Genomic DNA, 23277 nt, shown 5'->3' with positions numbered 1-23277 from the left:
TAGTTGGGGGCTGAAGGTGATGGCTAGTGGCGTTCTGTTATTTTCTTTGTTGGGCCTGTCCTGTAGTAGGTGACTTCTGGGTACTCTTCTGGCTCTGTCAATCTGTTTCTTCACTTCAGCAGGTGGATATTGTAGTTGTAGGAATGCATGATAGAAGCAAATACTCACCAGCAACCACACAACAGAACCACCAACCCAGGAACCTATCCTTGCAACAAAGCCTGTTGCCAACTCTGTCCACATATCTATTCAGGGGACACCATCATAGGGCCTAATCACATCAGCCACACTATCAGAGGCTGGTTCACCTGCGCATCTACCAGTGTGATATATGCCATCATGTGCCAGCAATGCCCCTCTGCCATGTACATTGGTCAAACTGGACAGTCTCTACGTAAAAGAATGAATGAACACAAATCAGACGTCAAGAATTATAACATTCAAAAACCAGTTGGAGAACACTTCAATCTCTCTGGTCACTTGATTACAGACCTAAGGGTGGCTATCCTTCAACAAAAAAGCTTCAAAAACAGACTCCAACGAGAGACTGCTGAATTGGAATTAATTTGCAAACTGGATACAATTAATTTAGGCTTGAATAGAGACTGGGAATGGATGAGTCATTACACAAAGTAAAACTATTTCCCCATGGTATTTCTCCCCCCACCCCCCACTGTTCCTCAGATAGTCTTGTTAACTGCTGGAAATAGCCTACCTTGCTTGTCACAATGAAAGGTTTTCCTCCTTTCCCCCCCTTGCTGCTGGTGATGGCTTATCTTAAGTGATCACTCTCCTTACAGTGTGTATGATAAACCCATTGTTTCATGTTCTCTGTGTGTCTATATCAATCTCCCCTCCGTTTTTTCCACCAAATGCATCCGATGAAGTGAGCTGTAGCTCACGAAAGCTTATGCTCTAATAAATTTGTTAGCCTCTAAGGTGCCACAAGTCCTCCTTTTCTTTTTGTGAATACAGAGTAACACGGCTGCTACTCTGAAACTAGTAATTGTCAGGATCATTCTTAATCACCAGAATGAAGACCAGTACCATGTTGGCTTTTCTCCAAACTTCTCGTACCGGTCCAGTTTTCTAGGACTCTTCCAAGAATTAGTGTCAGTGATGGAGTAACTCTTAGAACTAATTCACTTAGCACTAGCGGCTGCCTATTATAAGGGGATGCTGAATTATGTGTTCATGATGCCCTTTCATCCCTAGGTTTAGTCCTTCCAAGTCACAGTTGTGTTGCACACTGATGGTGGGAAAAGTGCCCCATCATTGTCCATACTGTACCATTCTGTGACTAAAGAGATTTCAGGTCTGTCAATCTGGTATCATTTGCCAGCTCTAAATTCACTTGAAAGAGGGAGAGCTAAAAAACCTCGCATTACATGATTTCTAATTCATGTTCAATGTTCCTATTTATTTCAAATGGCCAATTTCTCACCTGATGTATCTGTTCTGTTCTTTTCCTTCCTTACATTTTTCTTCTCTCTGAGAAAAGGCTACACAGTGAGAGAAATGAAATAGAGGAAGGCTGATCTGGGGCAAAGGAGCTGGCCTGGGGCTCAGGAAATCTGGGTTCCTTCCTGTCTGCCACAGACTGGATGACCATGGGCAAGTCTCTACGGGCTTCATTTTCCACCTGTAAAATTGGGCTAATAGTTTCCTTTTCCTATGGTGTAGTCATGTCTCCGTGGGTTCTCGGGTGCTGTGCTGTGATATAGCAGCGGGAGGCAGTTGTGACTCGGTGTTGGGGGTTCCTAGGTGCTGTGATATAGCAGCGGGATGGATTCGTGTCTGTGTGCTAAGGATTCCCTGGGGTCGTGCTGTGATATAGCAGAGCAGAAGCAGTCGTGTCTCCGTGCTGCAGGATCCTGGGTGCTGTGATATAGCAGAGGGAATGTAGTCATCATTCAGAGCTGGGGTTCCCGGTGCTGTGCCATGATATACCAGAGGGGATGCAGGGTTGTCTCAGTGCTGGAGGTTCTAGGGGACTGTACTGTGATATAGCAGAGGGGATGCAGGGTTATCTCAGTGCTGGGGGTTCCTGGGCTCAGTGCCATGATATAGCAGAGTGGGTGCAGTTGTGTCTCAGTGTCAGGGGAGCCCAGGTTTTCTGTTGTAATCCAGAGCTGAAGGAGTTAACGCAAAGACCTTGCTGTGTAGGTTGGTTTCAGAAGCTCTTTTCCTGAGAACCTAGTACAATTCTTCATATCGACATTTATAGTTATGGAACCAATAACGGAGGGAAATTATAGCTGCACGTGTGCATTGGCCATGCCAGCATGTGCCTGGGGTTCTAAGCAGCCAGCAGAGAAGCTTCTCCAAAGGGAGATCCTCAGGATGAGGCTCCTGGTAGCCCTGGAGAGTCGCTGCCTCCTTCACCAAGGTCCCCTTCCTACAGGGGGTGTTTCACTTTGAAGGGAGCCGGGCATGAGAGTGTGGAGAAGCAGCCAGTGGCCCTTAAGCTGTGGGCCTGGTGCAGGGGCTGAGGCATGTGAAGAACCCACGTTCTGGATGCCAGTGCTGCCAGGTGAACAAGAGGCCAAGTGGGCCAGCCTCTGCTCAGCTCAGTGTGAGAAGGAGGAGGAGCTGCAGGGTGGGGCAGGGAGAGAGGGCTTTGGGAAGGGGAGAGCGGGTGTGAAGAGAGGGGACGGAGGCAGGACCAGTAGGGATGGGGGGAAGGTGAGATAGGAGTGTGCAGGTGACAGCAGGAGGTAACGAGGGCAGGGATCAGAGAAAGGGGAAAGAATTAAGGAGAGTAGGGAGGGATGGAAAGGAAGGAAGATCCTGGAAGGGCTGGGAGCGTGAAGGGGGACATGGAGTGAGAGGCAGTGAAGGTAAGATCAGCACATTGGAGGGCTCAGGTGGGGGAGCTGCATACAGGAAGGGGATGGTAGCAGCTGTGGGTCATGTGAAACTAGTCCCTTGAGGACTCACAAATCACCAGATCTTCTCAAGAACGCCCCCAGAATGCAGCCCTGCCCAGTCTAGAGGAGTCAGTGTAGCCAGAACAGAATAGCCGTGATCTGACATACTGAGATGGGAAAGGGGTCGCATGTATCTGCAGTGACCAGCCCCTGTGGGATTGGCCTGGGTGCGGTGTCAGGGAATCAGCTGGAGGGAGGCATGTAGGGAGCCAATGCAGTATGTGACCAGCCCTTTCATTGCTTACCCACATGCGCACAGAGCAGCTCAGCAGTCCCTGCTCTTTAGCGGATTCCCCGGCAATGGTTTGGGTGGGTCCCTGCCATAGACGAGGAAGTGATGGCGGTGATTAACTTGCAGAACGGTAATGCGAAGCAGAGACATAATTACAGGCAAATGCCCAGAGAGCGGCTGGTGCGATGGTGAGGTGGATAGTTAAATAAAGACACAGATGCCTACAGACTTAATTGCCTGCGTGGCAGTAGGGGAGGGGGGGTCATGCTCACTCTTCAGATTGGAGGAAGTTGGCATTTAGCTGCAGAGAGCTGCCACTGTGAACTCTTGTCTTCGACATTGCCTGTTGGAATGATGGGTCCTGCTGGACCTGGATCTGTCACACGAGACAGGACAGCTTTGCTGCTGTCTTTGGCTATTGCTACACTACAGTTTAAGTCAATATAAGTTATGTCTCTCAGGGGTGTGACTTAGCCACCCCTATAAGTGACGTAACTTATGGCGATTTAAGCGCTGGTGTGAACAGTGCTGTCGGTGGGAGAGCTTCTCCTGTCGCTCGCTGTGGGTGGAGTCATTAAGCCAACGGGAGAGCTCTCTCCCCTCAGTTTAGAGTGGCTACACAGAGCACTTCCAGCCGCATCAGTGCAACTGCACTCCTGTAAGCTCACTAGTGTAGCTGTGGCCTGAGGCCCTGCTCACAACACAGAATAGACCCTGTTACACAGCCCTGCCTAAAACCCAAGGACTAGGCATAAAAGTGCTGTGATCCAGGGCTTGACCTCGTGTCATAAGGACCCGGTTCAATTCCTAGGTCTGCCACTGCCTTAGGCCTGGTCCACACTTAAAAGTTAAGTCAACATGGTTATGGTGCCCAGGGGTGTGAAGCACGATAGTTAAGCCAACCTAACCCCTAGTATAGATGTGGCTTGGTTGATGGAAGAATTCTCTTGTTGACCCAGCTTGGGAAGGTGCATTAACTACATTGATAGAAAAACCCCTTCCATCACTGCAGGAAGCATCTACACTACAGTGCTGCTGAGTGTAGACATGGCCGTACTGAGAGACCTTGGGCAAGTCACCTCCCCTCCCTGTGTCTCAGTTTCTTCATCTGTAGAATGAGGATAATGCCACTGATGTCACTGTGTAAAAGAACTTTTTACTCTCTAGATTAGGGACCCAATCTAAAGCACAGTGCAGTTGGGGGGTCAGACCCAAGAAGCCCTCTGTATATTCTAAGTATTATGCAATCCAGTTCCCATCCCAGCCTTGCCTGGGATGATTTATTTGGTGTTGGTCCTGCCTTGAGCAGGGGGTTGGACTAGATGACCTCCTGAGGTCTCTTCCAACCCTAATATTCTATGATAAGCCCGGTTTTCACACACATCCCCTCTAAAATCAACAAATCATAGAATATTCTCCCCAGGCCATGGGAGTTTTGACACAGTCCCCATGTGATGTTCTGATAGGTAAGCTGGAGAAATTCAGGCTCTGCAGAACTACCATTAAGTGGATACATAATTGATTAAACAACTGCAAACAAAGAGTAACTATTAATGGAATGATGTCTGATTGGACAGAGGTCGCATATGGGGTTCCATAGGGATCTGTTCTGGGCCTGGTGTTTAACATCTTCATTAATGCCATGGATGTAGGACTAGAGATCAGACTGACCGAGTGTACAAATGGCACAAAGCTTTGAAGGATTGCCAGTGCTTTGGAGGATAGAGCTAAGATTCAGAGGGATCTTGACAAACTGGAGAACTGAGCTATACAACAAAGACAAATGTAAGGTGCTACACTTAGGAAGAAAAACTGGCTTGGCAGCAGCGCTACTGAGAAGTATCTGGGAGCTCTGGTGGGTCATGTCCTCAACATGAGTCAACAGTGTGATGCTGTTGCCAAAAAAAGCAAATGCAATGTCAGGTTGCATTACCAGAGGCACAGCATGCAAGTCACAGGAGGTGACAGACTGCTCTACTCGGCACTGGGTAGGCCTCAGTTGGAGCACTGTGTTGATTTTGGTCACCAGTGTATGGAAAGGCTGTCGAGAAACTGGAAAGGAACCAGAGGTGAACAACAAAGACGATCAAAGGGATGGAATGCAGGCTATATGACAAAGGCTGAAGGAACTGGATATGTTTATGTAACCCTTCTCCCAGGTGAAGTCAGCAGCAACCAGGGCCAGGTTCAATATCTAGGGGTTCCTTTCCCAGTAACCTGGGAAAATTACACACAACCCCTGGATGCCTCTGAGAGGCAATACTTCCCCTCTCACAAGCATAGAGTCTGAATGTAGAAAAGAAACTTTTTTAATGAAAGGAGGGAAGTCACCTGGCATTAATTAGGAAAAATGACACAAGCAGGATTTATAATCATAAAGTTCTGAGCAGGATGCCCACCCCAGAGTGCATGGGGCAGTGCCTTCTACCTGATGATCTTGAGTCCAACAACCAAATGTTCCTTTTCTGTGCCCCTCTCTACTCCCTCACCACACCCCATTCACAGGGGTTGCCCTTGGTCAGAGAGGACCTCCAGGGTTCAGAGGTGCATCTGTGTGAGTTCACCTCCCACCCAGGGAAGAAGGCACCTGGCTTGCTTCAGCAGCTGAGCACTTGCTTTGGCTGGCTGCCCTGCCAGCTGCAGTTCCTCTCCCCTGGCTGTCCTGCCAGCCCTGGCTCCTCACTGCCTCACCTGCTACTCATTCATCAGCTGACTGTGAGTCCCCTTCTGCTGCTACTTGCCTTTCTGCTGTGACCTCTGCACATCAGTCTCTTAATAATTTTGAACTCTTTGCAGACTGGGAAGAAACTGCTTCAGAACAAGTGATTTTGTTCTGATTGAATATTTAAAATAATAAAGAGGCTTCTAATGAAGCCTATATAGCTCTTTACTTGAACAGTGGAGAGGAACAAATTAAACGAGTCTGGAAAGGACCCTTGTGGAAGAACCACACACCTCCTAGCTAGAACACCTGTCCCCCACCCCTCTTACTTCCACAGGCCTCTGGCATTCGAGCCCCTGGCTTAACTAGGTTCTTTCAGCTAAGGGTGACCCCCTCATTTGGGACAAGTTAAGCACAGTTAACTACTGCTACCCTATATTCACAATAGTGCCAAAATTGGTAACAGCATTTCACTACCCCTGCATTCAGTATTAAGGTGATTTGTAACCCAACATCAGCCAAAATCGATCACTTTGAGCAACACACCGCTCTATCTGTTGGATAACTAAGCAGAGTAGGTGTGTTCATGTAAATACAGTTTGCTCTTGAAGTCTCTCCCCCTCCCAGCTAGTTGTCAGGGGAGAATTCAGCAGACCCTGCTTACATTTAGTTTGGAAAAGAGAAGATTAAGGGGGGACTTTATAGCAGTCCTCAAATACTTGAAAGGCTGCCATAAAAAAGATAGAGAAAAGTTGTCCTCTCTTGCCACAGAGGGCAGGACAAGAGGCAATGGATTCAAACTACAGCAGAGCAGATTTATAAGAAATCTCAGGAAAAACTCTGTACCTGTAAGAACAGCAGGACAATGGAACATACTGCCTAGCAAGGTCATGAAAGCTCCTTCCCTGAAGGTTTTCAAGAGGAGGCTGGAGCCATCTGTCTTGGGTGGTTTAGATACAACTCTTGCATCTTGGCAGGGGATTAGACTAGATGACCCTTGTGGACCCTCCTAACCCTATGATTCTAAATTGGTAGAATTTTTTTCTACCTTGTTCCCTGCAATTCAAGCAGGTGGGTCTGGAGTGAGAGGTTCCTCCCAAACCCAAGGGGTGTATGATGCTCACAGTTGGAATAGTCACATAACCCTTTTTTTAGACAAGCACTCACTCAGAACTCAGTAAATACCCAGGGTGCAAACACAACAGGGATGACTCCGCTCCATGGTTATTAGAAATGAATCCATTGAACAGCAACAAGATGCTTTCAAAGGGCTGCAGCTAGTGGGCTGGAGCTGGTGGTTGGCATGGTGTAGTGAACACGCTGAAACACCAGGGAATGAGCCACTCTCCAGACATCACTGTAACAACATCATTAGGCCAGAGCCAGTGAGATTGGTTATTTTTCAACAAATAGGTGTTTAGGCACCTAACTCCCATTAATCACCATGGAAATTAGGCATCTAAATACCTTAGAGGCTCTGGGCTTTGGTCTCTCTGTGCCTCAGTTTCTCATCTGTGCTCTGTGGATAATAGCTCTGCTCTGCCTCCTGGGAACGTGTGAGGACAAACTTGTTAGAAATCATGAGGTGCTCAGGGGCTGGTGCCAGAAAAGGACTCTCGACAGATAATGCTGTGAGTTTAAGCAGCTCATTTCCAGCTGAAGATCCCATCCCTACAGGACAGCGGACATTCCCAGTGAGAGTCACTGCCATGCCGAGGGGGTGGGGAGAATAGGACCCCTGTCTGTACCACCCCTTGGGAGTCAAAGCCCCAGGGCTCAGGTGGGTGATGGGGCAACCTGGCTGCCAGGCTCACTCACTCCCCTCCCTCTCCACAGAGATCCGGGAAGCCTTCAAAGTGTTTGACCGGGATGGGAATGGCTTCATCTCTAAGCAGGAGCTGGGCACAGCCATGCGCTCTCTGGGCTATATGCCCAACGAGGTGGAGCTGGAGGTCATCATCCAGCGGCTAGACATGGATGGTAAGTCTCACCTCTCCTGTTTCTTCTGCCCCTGGGCGTGGCACTGCCCCTCAGACTCTAGGACCTTCCTGGGGCCCACCCCTGTGACAGGCCTGCCCCTCATTCCCTTGGGACTTCTCCCACATTCCTTCCTACTTCAGCCCCTTCCCCTGTTCCCTTTGGAGGGCAATGTCTCTGGTCCCCAGCACCCCTGCTCTTAGTACATGAGGCTAGGCATGGACCTGGTGCGCAAAGCAGAAAGCCTGGCGGGGGAGGCAGCAAACCAGGGCTGTCACAAGAGGCCAGCACTTCCCCAGGAGTGAGTATGGCTGGACTGGGAGGGGGTGTGGCCAGGGAGGCTAGGGGATGTCCTCCCAGGGACGGGGATGGCAGAAACACTGTCTGCCCCCTGGGGGTGACTCCCCCCTTCCTGGATGCTATCTTCCTGAGTCCATGGGGTGACTCCAGCCCAGAGGAGCAGAGATGGCAGGGCCAGGAAAGCCCTCCCGGGTAGCTCATTCTGATTCCCTATCAGGGCAGGTCGTCTCACTGCCTCGCTGGGGTCTGGGTACCTGCAGCATCTCGGCCAGCAGGGAGAGTCACAGACTACAGAAATGGAGTCATAGGTGCTGGAACTAGGGATGCTGGGGAGGCTGCTACACCTCCTGGCTTGCAGTGGTTTCCATTATATCCAGGGTTTACAGTTTGGTTCCAGGGCTCTCAGCCCACCTCTATACAAATTGTTCCAGCCCCCCGTGTGGGATTGTCATCTACCCAGCTCAGCCTGCTCCCCATACTATCACAATCACACTACCCCGAGCAAACCCCTCCCTGCCAGAGTGTCCCTTTTGCTCTCTCCACTGAATTCCTCACTCCCTCTCCTACCATTGCTGTCCTCTCTCTCTCCCATCTTTTGCTGTCTCTCTCCGGCTAGCTTTCTTTCACATTCTTTCTCATTTTGGGTTTCTCTCCAGCTCCCTCTCCCACCATCTCTTCACTTTCACTTTCTCTCCCCCCTCCCCCCCCCATTCACTGGCTCCATCTCTCATGGCTCCCTGGCCACCTCTCAGGGTCCCTCTCCCCCCCCCCCCCCGCCAAGTAACTCTCATTGACACATACCCTGCAGTGGGTAATCGTACCCCTTATCATTCTCCTCCTCCTTTATCTCTCTCCTTCTCTCCATCTCTCCTGTGTTGCTCCATTCTGTTTTCCTGCATTCCACTGTCTCACTGGTGTGACTCTAATACAAGCCACATTGCCAAAGTGATCACAGATTTGATGTCACCAGCTAAAGAGAATATTTTCTTTGAGAATGGATCTAATCTCTCTGCTATAAAAGGCGACAGCTCAATTAAATATACTCAGGTGTGTGAGTGTGACTGCAACTGTCTGAGTATGGGATGGACGTGATGCCAGAGCTGTCTTCCTCCGTAGCACTCACGCTGCCTCTGCCACAGCAGAGACGGAGCTATGCTGTCACCTCACCAGCTCCTGTCTTGGAGGACCTGGGCCAGTGGGAAAGGAAATGCAGCTGATCCATATTCCAGGGGCTGCTCCTTTTCTCTAGTTAGTTTCCATTTTTGCTGCCATCTCCTCATTGCAAGCACCTGATCCTCCTTGCCCTGTTATATTTTAAACATTTGTTAAAAAGGTGGAAGGCAGCTAGTTATAGGCCCAGTATTTAGATTTTGTGTAAGATGTGGAAATGTGTGTACCGCAGTGCCTTCCGGAATGTGTACATCACAGGAAAAGTAGCCTACTACTGCTACCAGGTAACGATATTGCTCCTTTAGTTCAAGTGATTGAGTACTGATCTGTGGATCTGAAGGCTTAGGGTTCAAACCCCCTGCTGAGCCGGGGATCTTTCATCTGTAGGAATTTTTTTATTGAAAGCAGTTTTAAATGACACCTTCCCCTGCAGCATGGGGAACATAAACATCACAGTGCTGTGCTCAGCCCCAGAGCCCGGAAGTGAAATTGACCAGCCGACAGTCGTTTCGCTGTCAAAGCTGAGTGCAGTGAAAAAATAAGCAACATGAACAGTGAACAATAAATTAGATTTCAATAAACCCTTCCAGGTTTAATCATCTAAAGTGCTCTTGGTAACAAGGATATGAGGAAAATGCAGATATCTGTATGTGTGCACGTGGGCTGTGTCCATTTAGGGAGTCAGCTAGCGTAACATTGGAACCAGAGTGCAGTTTGATCTCGGTTTCCCATGACACCATCTCTCCTTCCCACACCTCTCAAACTGGACCTGGAGTGGAGTCAGCAGTCCCTTCTGTGACAGGAGAGTCCAGGCCAGGACATCGGGAGACCCTGTGTGGCAACCCTGGGCAGTGCGGGCTGGGAGCTGCAGAATCGGAGAGAACTCCAGTGGGTGTCTGTGCCCAGCAGCCTTGTAAAAGAATTCCCTTGAACTCATTACAGTTAAGTCCTGTCTCTTCTGCCATGAAGGATCCATCACTTTCCCTTATCTAACTGCTTGTTATCAGAACCCCCCGGCACCAGACAGCACTGTGTCATGAGTCTGGGCTTGTTTTATGGATGAGCCTTTGCCCTCCCTTCCAGTCTCACTGTGACCTCCTCCCCTCCAGACTATTCACCATGCTGTCTCTAAGGCCACCTTCATCCTTCCCAGAAACCATCAGCTCCCTTTAGTGCAACAGACTCAGCATCTCCCAAGCCCTGTGGCACCTCCTACATCTCTGACCTTGTCTTCTGCTTTCCCAGATACTCCCAGGTCTCCTCCTAATCCCCTCACCTTCCTGCTCACCTTCCACCCTGCTGCCCTGTAACCTTGGCAGGGCCTCTCACCATGAACCTCTCACCTACTTCAAGTCTCCCCGTAAAACCCACCTCTTCCAAAAATACTTCCCCCTCCCTCTCCTCCTGGGCCATTGCTTCTCTCATCTGTGTTAGGAGGGGTAGAGAATATCTCTGCCTTTGTAAGGAGCTGGGTACCTCTACAATGCACTATAAATACTTAGTATAAGTATTCATCATCATCATGATCATGTGGGCTGTGATGACATGTGAGCTTTGTTTAGTGGAATTTAACAAGCTGGTGTGACTACTAATTTGCAGCCTGTTTCTCAAAGGCTGTAGGTGTCAAGGCCCCAGCCCAGCTCTGCTGCACTGGCTTTGATCGGCTCTGGCTCTGCTTCTGTCAGTGCAGCCTCGTGGGCAGTGGTGTGATCACAGATGGTCTCATGTAGCCCAGTGAGAGCTGGAGGGGATCAGAAAGCCTTAGGCCTGAGATCCAGAGCTGCTGGATTTGTTTCCTTGCAACAGGTGATAATGTTACCAAGACCAACAGCAACATAAAGACTGCAGGGCACATGCTGCTAGCGAGATGTATGCCTATTGCATGTATACCACACCCTGGCAAGTAAATAAAGGAGGGACTTGGGGTGAGAGTCTGTGCTGGGCCTTCAGAAGGGGCATCCAAGATGGCTTTGAGATTATGGGCTGCTCCAGGGGCTCTGTGGCTCCCATTAGAAATTAGAGGAGCCCAAGGGGTGCTCTAATTTATGGAACCCTCCCAAGTACTGCCTATGCAGTGCCTGCAGCAGAGCAAAATTATAGAGGGGTGAGCTATGGAGATGCTCCCTCCATGCCAGGGCTTGCAATGGGCACTGCATAAGGCTGGGTATGGCAATTCTGCACCATCCCTGCATTGCAGGCCTTTTCCCCTAGCCCCTTGCTGTACAGTTTCATCCCCTATGCATCAGCACAGCAGCATTTAGACCCTGGGGCAAGACACTTTGTTTTTCTACAAAATGGGCTGGACTCTGGTCTCGCTGACATGGGTATAATCTGGAGCAGTTCCACAGAGTGGTGGAGATCAGAGGTGGGTCTCAGTCATTTGATCATTTTAAAATCTGCACCTGTCACTCTTTTACTGATCTGGGACCTTAAACAGCATGTTAATTTATTGGATGGTGGGGGGAGTCCTAACTTTTAAAAGCCCTTCTGGCAAGGCTGCCAGGTCACCATCTCCCTCCATTATTAATTTTTAGTGCCAGCACTGGAGACCAAAGTTCTTTTTATTCAAGGACAGGAACAGAACAGACAAATGCAGGGCAAGCACCCCTCTGCCCCGCCCCACCAATGTGGGTCAGCCCTGTAGGGGTCCAGTCCTGGGAGAGAAGGAAGTTCAGTCTCCAAACATCATTCTCTCCTTGCTCTCCCTGCTCAGAATGCCATCAACAAGGCCAATTAAGCCAGTTGTGGGGGTGGTTTTGTGAGATCCCAACTCATTTCACACAGCCCCCCCACCCAAACCAGCCACCCTGCCCCCCATCCCCAAGGTCTTTGTCCTGTGGGACGGACTTGTCACAAAGCTTTGTTTATGGTGATGCATGGCCCCTTGAGCACTGGAGAGCTAGGCCTGCTGGTGTAGAACAGACACCTGATTCCAGAGAGGGCAGCAGCTCCATTTCCAACATCTCCCAGCCTCTTTAAAGGCTTCCCAACCATGTGGAAGAGGAGCATGCTCAGGAAGCGTGGCACTGGTCTGCCATGCCTGATTTTCTCCTCCCTGCCCCCCCCCCCCACAACCTGGGAATGATCCTGGCCCCCTTAGATAGGTTCAGAGATTGAACTCCCTGCATTTGGGGTGTTCTGTTTCCAGTCTAATCAGGCTTGTACAGGGATTGAGAGGTTCCCTTCACACGCACTCTTTACTAAGAAGATGATTTAGAAAGAGCATTCCAGCCATGTGCATACAGACTGACTTTGTGGGGCATCATCACAGGTTTCAGAGTAGCAGCCGTGTTAGTCTGTATTCGCAAAAAGAAAAGGAGTACTTGTGGCACCTTAGAGACTAACAAATTTATTAGAGCATAAGCTTTCGTGAGCTACAGCTCACTTCATCGGAGCTGTAGCTCACGAAAGCTTATGCTCTAATAAATTTGTTAGTCTCTAAGGTGCCACAAGTACTCCTTTTCTTTTTGTGGGGCATCCACACTCTTCCCTCCTGCAACCTGTGCTCCTCCCTCCAAGTTCCATGCAGGTTGCTACAATGGGGAGGGAATAGTTTTAAACACTGCTCTGTTCCTAGAAGAGACTCGGCCTCATTAGCTAACATCTTTCCTTTCTGGACTGGTTAAAAGTAGAGGTGTTCCAGCTTCCCATCCCCTTCTAGTAGCACTCCTCCTGTAGCATCCCCAGAGCTCGGCTGTCCCATCTTCCCTGGTAACCCCTCCCCAGGTTCTGATCCCCAGCTCACCACTGGCATTATCACAGGAGCGCGCCATCTGCTCCAGGCTCTGCTCTCCAGCTCAGCTCTTTCCTTATGTCTCAGAACCTCGGCAATGAGGTGGGATCAGAGTTTCTTGTTGACCTTTGCTGGCAACAGTTCAGGGAGCCCTTCAATCTTTGGGTTTCTGCCTGAGTGTCCTCTTAGAGTCTGATCCTGCTGGCGGGCTGCAGTTCTGGAGAGGGCCATGCTCTCAGTGACAGCTGAAGGAAGCTGTCAGCATAAAGGAGAGAATTAATGCTGGCATCCCCTAATAATTTCCCAGAGGCTTCCAGCTCTGCTGGCACAGGCCCCAGATGTCTGGGATGGATCTTAATGAGTCCCAGAAGGAGGCTGTAGCCCTGTCTTGCTGCCCACAAGTCTCCAGGATGTTGGCCTTCCTGCTGCATGAGCCCACAAGCACATTCCCCTAATGGGACCTCCATACCCGCTTGCTCTGTGGCAGTGGGGGGAGAGACAATTGGAGGTTTTTGCACAGTTACTTGTGCCTCTGAGACTCTAAGGCCAGAAGGAACCATCATGATCACCTAAATCTGACCTCCTGCATATTTCAGGCCACAGAGCCCCACCCTCCCACTGCTGTAACAGACCCCTAACCTCTGGCTGAGTTACTGAAGTCCTCAAATCATAATTTAAAGACTTCACATTACAGAGAGTTCACCATTTACACTAGTTTTAAACCTGCAAGTGACCCATGCCCCAGAGGAAGGCGAAAAAACACCAGTGTTTCTGCCAATCTGATCCAGTGCCTGTGTCCTGAGGACATGTCTAAAGTACAGGCAGGTAGGAGAGCTACAGAAATGATCAAAGGTTTAGAAAACCTGACATGTGAGGGAAGGTTTAAAAATGGGCTATGTTTAGTCTGGAGAAAAGAGAACTGAGGAGGGACCTAATAACATTCTTCAAATATGTTAAGGGCTGTTAAAAAGAGGATGGCTATCAAGTGTTCTCACAAGATGAGCAGAGGGTCATCTCCGGCTGAGATCATTCTCTATCTCCTCTGCTCATGTCTCTCTCGCTTGGATTATTCTCTCTTCTTTTTTCTCTGTCCTCTTTCTCTCTCTCTCTCCTTCATCCCATTCTGTTTCCCTCCCATCTTTGTGCCTGTCATCTCTTAACATCTCCTCTGCATCACGCTCTCTCCTTCTCGCTTACCCTTCGAGCCACATGATAGGCAAGAGCCCATGCTCATACGAACTCACCAGGTGCCAATGGCTTAATCCATAGTGCCTGTGTGGCTCACACTATCCCTGCCTCTGCCCCCCAGGCCACCCGCCCCTCCCAGCTGCCACGGATCTTGCTATGCAATGGCATGGATGCTCTGTGCTGTGTTGATCAGTGGGGGACTCCCCAGCACCAGTCCAGAGACTTCTGGCCCATTAACAGGGCTGCATTTGGAAATCAGTGTTTGGCCCAAGCAGCCCAGCCTGCTGGTTGAACTGTGCAAGAGAGCATTCCCACGCAGTGTCCTCTGAGCCGGGCGACAGGGGGCACAAAAGCCACTGGGCAGAGTTCCGGTCCTGTCAGAACTTCAGAGCTATATGAGGGTTCAAAACTGACCCATTTTTCATCTATGCAAAATTTTGTATTTATTTTAAATTGAATATTGAAAACACCACAGAAACGGTTATCAAAAAATGAATCTTTGGTAAAACATTTCAACCCAAAATAGCGGGGAGGAGGAAAGGGCAGGAGCTTTTTTGAAAATAAACCCCAGAAGATTTACTTCCAATTGTAAGCTCTTGGGGCAGGGACTGCCCTTTGCTCTGGGTTTGACCAATGCTTAGCGCAACGGGGGACAGGCCAGGGTCGGGGCTCTGAGGCGCTACCTCAACACAAATAATATTTTGACAGTGTCAATAATTTTTCTTGAAAAAACGACTCATTTCAGGGAAAGTGCCAGTTTTTCACTGAAAATGAACCTTTCCGTTCAAACTGTACCAACCTCTCGTCCGCCCGAATCTCACTGCCCGTCTCTGGCTGTGCTCCTGCCTCGCAGCCCCCAGGCTGTCCCCGCAGAATGCTTGTTGGCTGTTGAGCCCTGAGCTCCTCGCTCTTTCATCCAAGTTCAGCATATTTTCTTTAGGACACATGATCTGCTGCCTTTCTGCAAGTCCCTGTCTCCACTGTTCCCAGCCCTGGGCCTGATTCTCACCGACACCAGCACAGAGTGGGTGGGAAAAGCTACTCAGTCTGACCGGGAGCATTTCATGCCCCTTTGCACAGGTCTAGGTGTTGGGCAATGCAAATCAGGCCCTTGTTTCCACATACCCCAGCATCTGTCTCTGCTCAGGACTAGTCTCCCCTGCCCCCATACCTGATTCTCTTGCAAGTTCCTTTTATCCCATTCTCCCTTTACCACCCTCTGTCTCTCTCCTCTTCAGTCCCTTGTCCATAGCTATTGGGTCCCATAGGACTTGTGGTGGGGGAGGGATTCGGCCGGTTCCCATTTTCCCACAGGCCTCTAGTGCTGGTGCCCCATGCTGGTGGTTCATGGGAAGAGGCAGCACTGAGGGGGCAGGGGTGGATCTCTCCATCGAAGCCTGGGGAACGGGCAGAATGCCCCCCAGCGAATCACACTGGCCATGTCCCTATATCTGAGATGGAGCCCCTGGATCAGCAGCCCTAGGAGGTCTGTGATTGCCACCCCCCAGGGTAAACCATTAACATGGGTCAGAAAACAGGGGACTCCTCCTCTCCCCTACCCCCTGACAGTTTGACAACATGGGAAAATCGTTTTGACAATGTTCTCAGCGGGAAATTCAACTTTTAATTGAAAACAGTGTTCCAGTTTGGGCTGAAATCAGTTTGGGTTTGGCTGGAAAACGTACACACAGGACACCAAAGGGGAGAGAAGACAGAACTCCAAGAAGTGTCCCACCTGCACCAGGGGAGGTAACTTGTGCCTCTTTCTTTCCCAGGGGATGGGCAGGTGGATTTTGAGGAGTTTGTGACGTTACTGGGGCCCAAGCTCTCTACCTCGGGGATCCCTGAGAAGTTCCATGGCACAGACTTCGACACCGTCTTCTGGAAGGTAGCTGGTGCCCCATCCATGGACCTCTCCACACCCTGCCTTCGCCCTGACACCTCCACTTGAGATCCCCAAACCTGGGGTGGGGGAATCATGGACACAGAGGGAGAGCAGATCCCAAAATTACTCCAGGCCAAGAAGTACAGACTGCTCCCTGTTCTCCCCTCCCAAGTCCCTGGGGACCTGCCATGGAAGGAGCAGCCAGTGCTTGGGGGGGGGCAGATGCACCATACAGAGAAGAGGCCCTGGTAGGACAGAACCCATGGAAATTCCTCATTTTCAAGGGCCCCAGCAAACAGCCACTGCCTGTACCAGCCACAGCAGGCGCCGATGTGGACCCTCTCTATTCCAAATAGCACCAAGGGGCAGCTGAGGGGGTCAGTGCGATCAGGTAGGCAGACAGCCCAAGGGGGAGAGGAGAGGATAAAGGGAACGCAGCCGGAGGCAGGACGTGCCCAAGGAATGCTCATGTGACTCCCTAGGGAACCAATGCTGACCCCACTGCTCCTACCCTGCCTGGGGTGCTGGCAGCACGGACACACCGCAGCCTTGTGCCCCACAAGGTGTTTGACTGCCCTGGCCCCTCAGCTCCATGCACCTGGACCCTCAACAGCCAGCTCCCCAGTGCATACACCAGCTGCTAGTGGCCATGGTCAGCGCATCGTCCACACCCCGGATGTGCCCTGTTACTGCAGCGCGCTCCGCAGACTCTGCCATGACTGCCCCGTCCAAGCCTGATCTTAGGGAGCCCGTAGTGGTGACACGGGGCAGCACAGGTTGCGTTTCATGGACGTTGCACTGACAATCGCCGTAAGCCCAGCCAGAGAGCCCGCACAAAGAGCACTGACCCCCTTCCCCCTACCATACGCCCCCCATCAATGGGCCCACCCCCACCCACCCCAGCACCTGTGTCTGCTGCAAACCCCACTTGCTGTTCTTGGAAGGGATCCTGGGAGTGGGAGGGAGTTGGCCTTGACCACGGCTACTTTCTGGAAAGCCACGCCTCCTTTCTGTAACCAGAGAAGTGAAGGAGCAAGCCCTGGGACCGCCTCACGCCCACTCCTTCCTTGCTCAGGAGAGAAGGATCTTAGAGGCAGGGCCGGCTCCAGGCACCGGGGTTCCAAGCAGGTGCATGGGGTGGCAGTCAGGAAGGGGTGGCAGAGTTTCCAGGGCGAAGGCAATTTGGCAGCAGCTTCTCTCTCGCCTGCTGGCCGCGGCAGCAACAGGTTTTTTCACTGCTTGGGGCGGCAAAAATGGTAGAGCCAGCCCTGCTTAGGGGAGCATCTTCTTTAATGTGGCTTAGCTTTGTTTTGACACAAGCAGCTGGCACTTGCTGCCTCTGGATCAACCCCACCTTTGGCCCAGCCCCGATGGTCTCAGTGGGGTTACAGAAGGGTACATCCTAGCCTCTTTCTGATTTGCATTGTTCCCCAGGAGCCCAATTCGCCCATCTTTAGCATCTCCAGGAGCCTCTCCTCTGAGTGGCTCATCAGCCCTCCTTGGACACATTACGCCTGGTGCATGCTCACACTGCAGAACCCAGGGCAAGGGTTAGTTTGCATTTTCCTGGTTGGGGGGTTTCCTCTTTGTGCTTCTTTAACTTCTAAAAAGGGAAGAGTCAGGGCCCAGATGGGAAAACTGGACTCAGGGCCCCTGATTCCAGCCCTATAGGAGCAAAGAGCTCCTGGTGTCAGTGTGACTAGGGGCAGGTGGGGTGGACTCTAGGGCGCAACAGTCTAGTCTTTGCTCCAGCCTCCGCTCTGGCAGGGCAGCTGCCTATCTGTGACATTGCCATCATGCTTGTCAACCACACTGTGGGCCTCCCCTGACTCCCCTTCCGCCCCACTGCCAGCATGGGAGTCAATGTGTCCCTGCCCTCAATGGTGAGGTCACATGATAGCCATGACACCACACATGCTGCATGACGGCCAGGTTTTGGGGACCACGGTGCCAGGCCTGTGCTCTCTGGGTGTGGCTGGCAACATGCCAGTCCCGTGCCCCGTGTGAGATCAGCGGCTGCTGCGCTGAGGCCATGCTCCCTGCATGACCAGAGGCCTTTGGTGGTGACTGATCAGTGACAGCTGTGCCATACGCTGCTCCCCATGACACACAGCCGGAAATCACATGATGCCCAGGGGAGATCACGTGAACATGGCACGGTTCTTGCAATCCCCCCCTGAGGGGTCTGTGTGCTGCTTCCCCTTGCTACAGTGCGACATGCAGAAGCTGACCGTGGATGAGCTGAAGCGGTTGCTCTATGACACCTTCTGCGAACACCTGTCCATGAAGGACATTGAGAACATCATCATGACGGAGGAGGAAAGCCACATGGGCAATGCAGAGGCATGCACTGTCGACGTGGAGCGTAAGTGACTCTCCCCCAGCCCTGGCAGCTCCAGGCTGCTGCTCACTATTGGTCCCATAGTGCCTAGGAGCATGGCCCAAGCCCCATGGTGCTAGGCTCCATACAGACATGGAACTCGACATGCCCCACGAAGCTTACAATCAGCATCCAGGGGCTTGCTGTCCATCTCTGGTGCTGCCTGGAGCAGCCAGACCATGGTAAGAAGCAAGCCATACTTCAGTCCCTGATCCCCTGTCATCTGCCCTCATCAGCCACCTTGCCCCTACAGAGTTGTCTGAGAAAGCAGGGAACAGGAGCAGCTGGGTGGGCTTGCTGTGATGCATCATGTGCAAATACAGGACACTGGGCTGTTCCTCTCCCCGCTGCCCGGCTCCCCCCCTCAGGTCAGCGGGCACCCAGGAGCATGAGATGGTCAGGCCCTGCGTGGGTGAGGCTCCTTGGAGACCTTGGCTTTGCCCAGCACTCTGAGCTGCAGGCAGGTTTTGTGCAGTCTGAGTTGAGTGGCCTTTTGACAGCTGCCCTCAGGACCAGCACCAGCACCGCCAGGGCAGAGGGGATGTTTGCCTCCCCAAACACTCTTCAAGGGACCCCAAATTGTTGCTAGGAAGGCAGAGATAGATCCCAGGTTAACCCATGCTAAGCAGAGCAAAGCAGCATCCTTTATAGAAATCACAGCAAAATACTGACAGAACCCAAATTTTACTTCTTTAAAACTCTTAAAATCCAAGATTTTCCATGGGCCTGTCTAGCCCCAGATTCCTGGAAGTCTGTTTGGCTTTTAAATAGCACCATCAAGGGGCCCCACAATACCCCCTTCAAACACCTTCCACTGCCTCCCTGCTGCCATAACTCTTTCCCCCAGCACCTCTCTGGGCTCTTTGTAATACTGAGCACCACCCAGTGCTTCTTCCCAGAGGTCCAGTACCTGCCTTTGGGTCACGGCTGGCCACAAGGGCTTGCTCCAGACATATGTCTTCTAGGTTCCCCTCCCCAGGCTTCCCCATCAGCCTGCAGGAGCTATCCTATTCCCCACAGATCTCACCACTCTCTGGTCCCAGACTGCTGAGTTCCTTTCCCTCTCTCCCTACAGCCCTTCCCCACTACTGCAAGCTTCCTGTCTTTATAATCATCACCCACCTCCTTCCCCAGCTGGGCTTCACCTTTAATAAGGCCTGACCCACCCTCCAGGTGCAGCCAGGTTAATGAATTGGTCTCCCAAGCCCACATTCCCCCTTTCAGAGCCAGGATGAGGTATACAGCCTGTCAGCCCAGGGAATAACAAAAATGAATGCAGCCCTGGAGAAAATCCCATACAAGGAGAGATTGAAAGGATATTGGGCTGTTTAGTTTAGAGAGGAGACAAATAAGAGGAGCCATGGCAGAAGCTAATGTCTAGAAGGACAGCTGGCCTGTTCCACCCCAGAGATGGCTGCATTTTGATAATGGGTAAGGTAAGGTCTTATCATGCAGCAATGTAATTGCCTAAGGGAATCAAAATGCACTTACTGATTTCTAACTGTACACTCCTCTCTCATTAGGAGATTCCCTGCACTCTGATCGGCTGAGGAGTTCTGAGTTGTATGACTGTAGAGTTATTTATGCACAGTACAGTATGCAAATCCCAGTGTTCTGATTGCCTAACAATGCTGATTGTCAGCCAATTACCGCATAGGGCTTTGTATTTTCTTGAGTAGATATATTACAATTATCTAAATATATCTGCTCTGATTGGCTGCAATAAATCCCTCTGCACGGATTGGCTACTGCTTTCAATGTGAGGCCTCAAATATTGCTGATTAATATGTGGCTCACCTGTCTGCACCCTATTCACTAGCACACCTAAGAGAATGTCAAGTCCTCACATTCTGGACATGTACACATAGAAGCTTCTGAGCTCCCCGTATTCTATACACATCTCATAGGGGTCACTATCTTCTGCCCATATATACTTCATGTTTCAGACATGTCACCCTGGGTAGTCACATGTACACCACAATTACCATACAGAATCAACACAGGGTGGAGGTCACTGTATTCCATGCACATATAGCTGGTGGAGATCACTATGTTCCATGTCACTGTGTTTCACACCCACATGAACTGTGGCTGTTGCTGCCCCACTAAGGCTGATTCAGTAAAAGCAGTACAGTCTCTAGGCTCATCCACTGCAGAGACCATTGGGATCTTTGTGCATCTAGAACATGGTGATTTTTGCGAATACCCAACATCACAGGCCTTCTGGGTGAGGAAAGGCGCCTACATGCTGCCCAGTGCCTCTCCCTGCGGAGCCAGTGACTGCACCAGCCAGAGAGACTGAGCCCTATTACTCCCTTTTTAAAAAATTTTAATTAAGAAAGTGACTGTTCTACTCTGGCTCTGGGCTGCTCAGAATATTAATGCAGGAGGAGACCACTTGGGTGCTTCGTGGGCCAGCTGCCGCTCTGCATGCCAAGTGGCAGAGCGCCATGCCAGGGCTTCGCAGCAAAGCCACTTGGCATCAAGGAGGGAGTCTGCACTGGGACTCCCACACCTGCAGCATCCCAGGTAGGGGATGCCAGAGACTTCCTAGCAGGCAGAATTGCAAGCAGGAAGAGGAAATGGAAGGAAGCAGAAGGCTGCCTGAAGTCAGTGTGTGTGAAGGGTGCGGATGAATCTTTGAGATGAGCCTGGGACCGGGGGGGGTGACAGAGAACACCAAACTAACCTGCATCTCCCCTTCCTCCCTCTCCCGCCCCCTTTCCAATCTTAGCCTGCTCAAACCAGCAAATCCGACAGACGTGCGTCCGGAAGAGCCTCATCTGCGCCTTCGCCATCGCTTTCATCATCAGTGTCATGCTGATCGCCGCCAATCAGGTGCTGAGGAGCGGGATGAAGTAGCCCAGACAGACAGACTGCTTAGCAGAAGAACAAAGACAGACAGACATATATAAATAAATATGTATATATATATATATATATATATATATATTATAGAATATATACACAAAGGGGGGAGGAAAAAACCAAACTATTCCTCCATGGAACGTGTCCTGTGCACACCCACCAACTCCTCACCCACATCCGCCCTTCCCCGAAATAGGGCCATTGTGTCTGCTAGCACATGGGTTCCCCTGGGGCGGCTCCCACTCGCCTCGGGGCAAGGGAGGTCACTTGGAGTCGCATGGCTGTTTGCGGAACGTTTAGACTAAAACAAGTGCATGTACCGTGCATGGAGTCCCCCCCAACCCCCCCATCTGAGTGATGCAATAGCGTGTGCTTTTATAACCAGAGATTAGAGTCCTATCAGATATATAATATATTCTAAATCTCTATATTTATGATAAACCAAAACATCCCGTAAGCAATACACACTCATCGATATTTTCTATTTGAGGATTCGGGTATTGCATGGACCTCAATAACAAGGGCTGGATTCCACCATCTCCCCATAACCACCTCCACACGTCCCAGAAACCACACACTTTTCACCCCAGCTGTGCTGCTGTCGTCATCAGGAAGCCTGTTGTATATGGCCCTGGGTGTGGGGGCACTGGCAAAGACAGGCTGCAGGAATCTTCAGGTTTTATACTCAGTCTGTACTGCAGCTCAGGCCCTGTTGCCACTGGAAAATCCACATGCGAGACATTCCCTAGCTGCTCATGCCAGGGTGTGGCTAAAGCTCCCTGTTGGAAAGGGGCATCCAGGCTCGTTGAGGGAGCTTACACTGTGCATGACTCATCTGCTTTTGGCCTGTTCGGCCCGCTCTGGGACTGTCCTACAGACTGCACCCAATTGCCCCCATGTTCCAGTTTGGCCTAGTGAACAAACCAGTGGGCTGGGACTTGGGTTCTATTCCCAACTATACCATGGGCCTTTTGGGTGACCTTAGGTAAGTCTCTGTGCCTCAGTTTCCCCAGCTGTAAAATGGCGATAATGATACTTACCCTGATTAAAAGTTCTGTAAAACAGCTGGGTTATTAGCCCAGTAACCCTCTGGGCCCCACAGATAGTCATCCATTGCGGAATATAGCTGGCCATAGTCTGTCCTTGATCACATCACCACCCCACTTAGAGAGGGGGCTGCCTCAGCTCTCAGCCCCTCTGGCTTGGTAAGTGACTGTCCTGTCTGGAGAGCCACTTCTGAACTGCCTTCCTGACATAGCCCTCTCATCCCATGTCACCTCCATGTGGTCCCTCCCTGTGTCCGTCCCTGACCACCAGACATGCCCCTACAGCCTGGATGTAGCATCAGACCAGTGTGGGTTTGGGTTTCTTTTTTTTAATTTTATTTTCAATTCAAATAAAAATGGAATTTATGAACTGATCTGGGCATGACTGAGTCCAGCTGTGTTTGGGAGCAATCCTGGCCTGGGAAAAATCCTGAAGGGGGCTGAGGGGGGAATGGACCCACAGCACCCTGGCGGCCTTTCTATGAGACACAAGCGGGGCATGCACAGCTCCAGGTGAGAGAAGGGCAGAGGGGCTGGGAAATGAGGACAGCTGGTGCTGGAGCTTTAGGTGGGAGTCGTGGGTGCATCAGGGGTACAAGGGTGTGTTGGGTGGGGAGTGAGGAGTAGGTCAAGTCGAGTGGTTACAAAGGGAAGTTGGTGGAGCTGAGGGGTATGTTGGAGGTGACTGCAAAGGGAGGTGGGTGGAGCATGGGGTGAATGGGGTAAGGGGCAAGGTTGGGTTCAGAGGGAGGCTGGTGGGGCATGGGGTGAATGAGTAAGGGCATGGCTGGGTTCAGAGGGAGGTAGGGGCATGGGTGTGCCGGGAGGTGGGTGTACCCTGGGTGGGTAGACTGGAGTTAGCTGTGGCTCTATGTAACTGGCAGGTGTCTTTAGAGATACCACCTT

At 51.0% G+C, this 23277-nt stretch overlaps 1 protein-coding gene across 1 annotated transcript in view; it reads left to right on the top strand.

Annotated features, from left to right (window-relative positions):
- CABP7 (calcium binding protein 7) overlaps positions 1 to 22726 on the top strand; it is a 66639-nt gene extending 43913 nt beyond the window's left edge. Inside the window, exons 2-5 of the mRNA XM_038373496.2 lie at positions 7661 to 7804; positions 15968 to 16080; positions 18289 to 18442; positions 21192 to 22726. Coding sequence (XP_038229424.1) covers positions 7661 to 7804; positions 15968 to 16080; positions 18289 to 18442; positions 21192 to 21319 — 539 coding nt within the window. The 3' untranslated portion in view covers positions 21320 to 22726. The remainder of the gene's footprint in view (positions 1 to 7660; positions 7805 to 15967; positions 16081 to 18288; positions 18443 to 21191) is intronic.
- Positions 22727 to 23277: the final 551 nt, after the last annotated feature.

Source organism: Dermochelys coriacea, chromosome 15, assembly GCF_009764565.3.
Source record: "Dermochelys coriacea isolate rDerCor1 chromosome 15, rDerCor1.pri.v4, whole genome shotgun sequence".
Lineage (NCBI taxonomy): Eukaryota > Metazoa > Chordata > Testudines > Dermochelyidae > Dermochelys > Dermochelys coriacea.
The sequence above is the reverse complement of the archived record's forward strand: the minus strand, read 5'-3'. Positions and strand labels throughout refer to the sequence as shown.